Source organism: Pocillopora verrucosa, chromosome 6 (assembly GCF_036669915.1).
Source record: "Pocillopora verrucosa isolate sample1 chromosome 6, ASM3666991v2, whole genome shotgun sequence".
Classification (NCBI taxonomy): Eukaryota; Metazoa; Cnidaria; class Anthozoa; order Scleractinia; family Pocilloporidae; genus Pocillopora; species Pocillopora verrucosa.
Genome location: NC_089317.1, coordinates 9,299,794 through 9,306,372, shown reverse-complemented (window position 1 = coordinate 9,306,372; position 6,579 = coordinate 9,299,794). Strand labels below are relative to the sequence as shown.

The 6,579-nt window shown below is 38.9% G+C and overlaps 1 protein-coding gene and 1 long non-coding RNA gene across 4 annotated transcripts; one reads left to right on the top strand and one right to left on the bottom strand.

Moving 5' to 3' along the window:
• Window positions 1-1,687: 1,687 nt before the first annotated feature.
• On the bottom strand, window positions 1,688-5,445 carry LOC131770023 (uncharacterized). 3 transcript variants are annotated; one of them, XR_010718052.1, is made up of 5 exons: window positions 5,120-5,445; window positions 3,829-3,928; window positions 3,232-3,526; window positions 2,929-3,008; window positions 1,688-2,635 (listed from the first exon to the last, which is right to left on the bottom strand). It is a non-coding gene; the product is annotated as an uncharacterized lncRNA (long non-coding RNA). The 3 variants fall into 3 exon arrangements; XR_010718054.1 differs by lacking the exon at window positions 3,232-3,526; XR_010718053.1 differs by lacking the exon at window positions 3,829-3,928.
• On the top strand, window positions 1,701-4,215 carry LOC131770336 (TNF receptor-associated factor 5-like). The gene is made up of 5 exons (XM_066169176.1): window positions 1,701-1,846; window positions 1,940-2,398; window positions 2,946-3,126; window positions 3,304-3,539; window positions 4,008-4,215. The coding sequence occupies exons 1-5, from the start codon at window positions 1,764-1,766 to the stop codon at window positions 4,174-4,176; spliced, it is 1,128 nt and encodes a 375-aa protein (XP_066025273.1). The 5' UTR covers window positions 1,701-1,763; the 3' UTR covers window positions 4,177-4,215.
• Window positions 5,446-6,579: the final 1,134 nt, after the last annotated feature.

Genomic DNA, 6,579 nt, shown 5'->3' with positions numbered 1-6,579 from the left:
TTTTTAACTACCATTTACTCGTTAAAAAATTGTTCAGTTTATGGAAGATCTTGCCGTATTTACAGCCCTAAATCATTCGGGTTCTTTCGGAAAGAATTTCGTCAAGTTAAAAAAAATATATGTTATTTACCGGCTAAGGGTTGGTCCGTATGGTGAAAAACTGTGACCTTGGTCTTGAAAATGCTGCATATACATCAAGACCTCGATCATAGTTTTTCACCATACGAACCTTCCGGCCGGCAAACTGACATATATTTATTTTTTCAAGTCATAACAAGAAACTCCCAATTTCTTGAAAAACGGCTTTTTCCTGACCGGCTTAAGTCAACCCGTCCGGCTCTGTAGACGTCAGCTTTAACTGTGGTTTTCTAGGGGATTAGGCGAGCGGGGCCAGACGGGTCATACGATAATTACGAATATGCCTCAACTGCACGCGCGAGATTTGTATCACAAGTTGCCGGTTTTCATTGTCACGCCATCATCAAAACGTACAACAAATAAAGTCAAGAATCAAAAAGACATAAAATCCTGTAGCCGTCTTCAGCGGACTTATAATCATCTATATGAGTACTTATTCTCATACTAGGACTGTTCAGATCGCGAAATCTAAGCGGATGTCACTTTTTTTTAAACCTACGTGACAGCATTCTTGGCCGCCATTTTAATGTCGCTTCGCGCCAAAGCTTAGAAATTCAATCTTGCTTTCTCACAAGACGAAAAACCCTAACAAGCTGGAAATTTGTAAAAAGTAAGTCTTCAACAGTTCTTATAACTAACCGAACTAAAATCTCAAAGGGATTGATAATTTCTTATTTTCTAATTTTGAAGACGTGACGTGAAAACCAGATAAAGCGCGCTCGCGACTGAAACTATTCCTAGCCTTCAGCGTGGCATCCCCTCAGTGAGAATGTCATTATAGAGGACAGCCATCGATAATGGAGTGGGTTAATAATAACAATAGCAATCTTTCATCAGGAAAATTTCATTACATCACTGTGGTTTTCAGAAAGGTCCTAGGAGACTTGGCAAGAGACTTGGGAACCCCTTTAGAAGACGACCTAAATATGAAGGGCTAAGCCGACTAGACAAAGCATCCCATTTACTTCACGACCTTACTGAACAATTCAGTGATAAGCGTACCAATTACCGCCGATACCAGAACCTAAACAAAGGAAATTAATTAATTAACCGCACAACGGAAATGTTGACCTTTAAAAGCTAATCATACTCTCGTTGTAATCTGAGGTTAATTGAGCAGCTTATACTATAAAGAAGGAAAATTGTAACTGTGACAGGCCGTCATCGAAGATCTCATATTCGGTAAAATGCCTCATCAAAAGGGATTGATAATTTCTTATTTTCTAATTTTGATGACGTCACGTGACTGAAACTCTTTCGAGCCTTTAGCGTGGTGTCCCCTCCGTGAATATGTCATTATTACAAAGGACAAACATCAATAATGGAGCAGGTTTAGGTAAGAGACTAAGGAACCCCTTAACGTGACGACCTAAATATGAAGGACTAAGCCGACTAGACAAAGCATCCCATTAAATTCACGACCTTAATGAAGATTTCAATAATAAGGGTACCAATTACCGCCAATACCAGAACCTAAACAAAGGAAATTAATTTATTAACCGCACAACGGAAATATTGACCTTTAAAAATCACACCGTTGTCATCAGAGGTTATTTGAGCAGCTTACACTGACAAGGAAACTTTATTACGACAGACCGTGATCGAAAATCCTCTAGTCCGTAACAATGTCTCATCAAAAGACCGAAGTGGTTTCCAAGTCCAACGAATTAACTTTTCTGAGGACAGTGGATTTGGAATGCTGTATTTGGTGAGTTGAATATCATTGCTGGCTGTCATATTTTGCCATCGTTTTTGTTACCGCTCATTTCCAGTGCTATTATACCGCCACATTCCTTTTCAGTTATAGCATCGTGTCAAGGCCCGTTACCCTTGCCTGTGGGCACTCTGGCTGCAAAAATTGCATGGAAACTTGGGCAGAATCGACAGCCACACCGTTGTGTCCCCAGTGTCGGGCAACGTTCCGAAAAGAAGAGCTGAGGTTAAATGTGGCAATGGATAAGGCGACCCGAGATTTGCCTGTTAAATGTAACAGCCAAGGCTGCCAGTGGAAGGGCAACTATAGCGATGCCAACGATCACCTCAGACATTGCCCAAAAGTACGAGAGAGGTGCCCCAACGAAGGATGCCAGCACGTGGCGGCACGGGAAGAAATGACAGCACACGCTTGCCCAAAAGAAAGGATCGCATGTTCAGGATGCCAACTGAGCGTAACCAGGGAAAGACTCCAATTCCACCGTACATCTTTATGCAGAAACTCTGCAGTTCTATGCCCCTTGAGATGTGGAGCATCATTACCACGGTATGTTGTATTAATTAGGATAATTCAGCATTGCGATATTTTGGTGTTAGGCGATTGTCATAAGTGAAGTATTTTTCGGTAATTTTTAGCATGAATTGCAGTATTGCTGTATTCTCTTATCATTTCAATCGTCAATAGCAGGTGACAAACTTATCCTTCTGTTATCCAAATCGAGGACTACGAGCAGTCCTAACTTGTGTCTGGTGCCACGCGATCAGCTGCATTCCTTAAAAATAACTGACAGAGAGGAATTAAATTTCATAAGCAAGAAACGATTTGAGAAACAGAAATGATGCCTATTTTTCAGTGGGGATCTAAGAGAGGGGCCTAGTGATACTTCCCATTACTTTAAGTCCCCCTGACCACCGCTCTCCCCAAAGCCCCAAAGTTTATATCAAGGTCAATTAATCTACAGAGCCAATTGGCGTGACCCTTGAGGTGTCATGTTTTTCCCACTTTTTTTTTTTTATCAAACCACTGTTGGAATATATGATACCAGTCAAAATGGAAGATCTAGAACTAACACATACCTCTTTTTGAATTGTAGAATGAACATCAACCTACATCTACACAAATGCCCAGAGAAGGCTTCAATGTGCCAAGTACCTGGCTGCAAAAAAATTGTGAAAAAGAAGGACATGAATGTCCATTTGAAGGAAGCAAGTACCTCGCATTTTGCGCTCCAATCAGGAGAAATCAAACGACTGCGAGGAATAATATACTACAAGGTAAGCTGCCTTTTCACCAGCCTAAAAATCAATAAAACATGCACTCTTTTAAATGCCAAAACCAGCGAAGTAAGTGGAAAAAAGGATGGCAACTGTTGCATTTACCTTCAAAATCTTACATTGAAAATCTTTTTCTGGTGCATTTCATAATATCCATAAAATCCATTTCTGTTTTAGAAATGCAACATAGAACCCATAGAGCCCAAAGTGGAAAGGGTTGTCTCCTTTTGCTGGAGAATTCCAAATTTTGTGGAGAGCAGGAGACAACAAGCTTCAGATGCCATTGGAGACAAGCCCCTTACAAGTGGGCCATTTATAGATGACAACTGCAGATGGAGAGGACTGTACTCCGGACAACAAAAATTGTTCCTGCAGCTGCTCTCAGCATTCCATCCAGTTACTGGGGAAATTCAGTAAGAACTTTAATTATTTCATGCAGAGTGTTTGTGAGTGCACTTAAAGGAAAATGCTACCCTTGCCTTCTTTCATGTCCCAAGAGTGACCAACACTATTTTCATCACAAATCGAATTATACTAAACCAGGAGAAAAGGTTATGAGAATTTGTTCATAGATTGTCAAAGGGAAATTGATATTATGTTTGGAAAAAAATCACCTTTATAACTAAGGGGGCTTTAGAAGAAATGATGCATAACACTAAATTTGCTGTCTGTGTGTTGCATGAAAAAAACATTTCATTGTACCTATTTGTATATGACTGTGCCAGAACTTGCTTACGGCTGTGTTCAAAGCCAAACCCACCCATGTACTACTCCTGTTTAAGCTGAGAGACAATACGGATATCTGGCATAAAAATACACAATGATTGTTGAGTGGAACAATGTTATGATATGTAAATATATATTCTATTTTCTTTTTGAAGAATTGTAATGGCCCCTGGAAGTGACAATGAACAAGTGCTAGACTTGGACATAGTGTCCCTGAAGGAAGGAGAAATGTGGGGTAGGAGGATACCAAATGTGGACAGTCTACTGGACGGAAATGGCAGCCTTGATGTTAAATTTATTATTTACTACTTCAACTTGTACTAATTTCATGAACAGGTCATAAAATGTTCAATTCAGTTATTATTATTTTTATTAACCTCTTACTTAACAGTCATAAATTTCTTGCTTATTTTTTTTGTCATGACTGCAAATTAAGAATATGGTTTTTGCAGTCTATAAAGAGGGTTAGGTCAGGCCGTTTAAAAACTAAGGTTAAATCAACAAGCATTGATTATTTTGTTAAAAGTGAACTGTTGCAGTTGTTTAATGGCTTTTTGGTGGATCTATTAACACATTCATAACTGGATTGAACATTTTAAGACCTGTTAATAATGGAAACCTCTTTGCTCTCAACTATCAAACCAATTCCTGAAAATTACTCACTTTTCACCAAATTGGCAAATCTGTCTTCATCTAGCAACATTTAATCAATCTGGATTCAAAAATACATTTCGCTCACTGATAAACACAGCTTGAACTGTACTTTAGCTTCTTTTAACAATTACAGTAGCCCGCCACACTTTCTTAATTTCGTGAAATGTCGTCAATCAACCATGGTCTCTGATAATGCATATGTTCAGTATAGTTAATAATATTCTTCTTAATATTTGATTGCAAGGGATGAACATTCATTACTTTTCAGACTTTTTTTTTGTCATATTCTCCAAAAGATTTTCATATTTCATTAGAGTTCTGTTCCTTTTCCTTGTTACAAAAGACGAATTAAAATAGAAACACGAAAGTGTATTGAGCTCATATAATAAAAATAGAATGTGTGTATTGTTGCATGTTGTTATGTATACTTTTTTGTGGGGTTTTTGGGGCTGGTAAAATGGAGGGAGACACTTTCTTATTACACAACTGAGATTTAAAATAACCGAGAAACGTACACTCCAGGATTGAGCTTAAGTTTGAAACTGAACAAAATGTTACTAGTAACTATGAACCAGCAACTCGGAACACCCTCCCGTAAAGAGCCAATGCTCACCTTAGTGTCATTTCCTTCATCTCCTTAGCAGTAGAAATCATTCTATGCTCTTCTTCTGTCACTCTTCTTCTTTTTTTTCGAATTCGACCGAAAACATACTCCTAAAAAGTCCCGAATTCACGAACTAAACTCGACAAATTTGCCAGAAACATGGCCACTCTCGCTCGTCCCATGCTCCCTCCCAAGTCTTGGTACCAGATTACCTCTCATTTGCTGAATGAAGACTTAACCGAGCTCGATACCAAATCGAGCTCGATAGAAAACGTGTCAAACCGAGCTCGATAAAAATAACTGAGGTCGATAAGAGCAGATTGAGTTCGTCGAGCTCGTCTTTTTAATCGAGCACGATATAGTTGAATCGAGCTCGAATCGAATTGACTGCATTTCGAGCTCGTTGAACCGAGGTTGGTTTGAAATGGTACTCGAATTGCTATTCGAGTACGGTGAACATGAATCGAGCTCGGTTGCCCAGATACTAAATGTGGTCCACGACGTTTGATAATCGAGCTCGATAACTACAAGTCGAGCTCGATTGCTAATCGAGTACGATTACTAATCGAGCTCGATTAGTTATCGAGCTCGATAACTAATCGAGCTCGATTAGTAATCGAGCTCGGTTACAGTACTAACGAGAAAGACTGGGAAAGAGTCAAACACTGATTGAGGAGGACGATGGCAGGTAGTGTTGTTGCAAGAACCTTGGTCATTAGGTGAGTATTTCGTAAGTTTTCGTTAAGTTTCAGAGATAGCATTCAAAGGGAAGGTGTAAAAGGAAGTGGGAGCAAATATATTGGAAACAGAAATTTTCCCAAAGCACGAAAACCCCAGGTCAGGTGTAGTCATTTCGGGTATAGAAGGGTAAACTTAAACTTAAACTTCGCTGGAATGGGACTTAATACAGACAAGAACAAACTTTTGGTAATCCTTAGTTTATTGTAAAATGTAAAATTTTTATGGTTAACTACGCAGGGGAATACTTGTGTCACTTTTAGATAAACTTGTGTCACTTTTAGATGAACGTTCAGTGATATATGTATACTATTTTAAAAACAAATAAAACAACTTCTGGTTTAGAGCAAGATTTTATAAACCATTCAACCACTGTGCAACGCAATTCCTTTCCTTCTTACCGAACTAACCAAAAGTAGCAACCTTTTAAAGCAAACTTGTATCTCGAAAACCTCGAGCTGGAGGTAATACTTCTTAGCAAAGTAATATGGGTACTAAACTGTGTTTTTCAAACTCTCATTCCTAATGACAAAACACTCAGCTGAATATTTAGGCTTGCAGCTTGGGAAAAGTACTTAATTGCTTGTAAACATGAGGATTTTTGTCTGTCACTGGATGTTCCTTTGGCCTTAGCGAGTTGCAAAATGTTGAGTTGTCTCACTATTAAAATGTAGCCTTGGTGACATCTAGCCCATCTACACTGACAACTAACAAGGAATTCTGAGGCATCC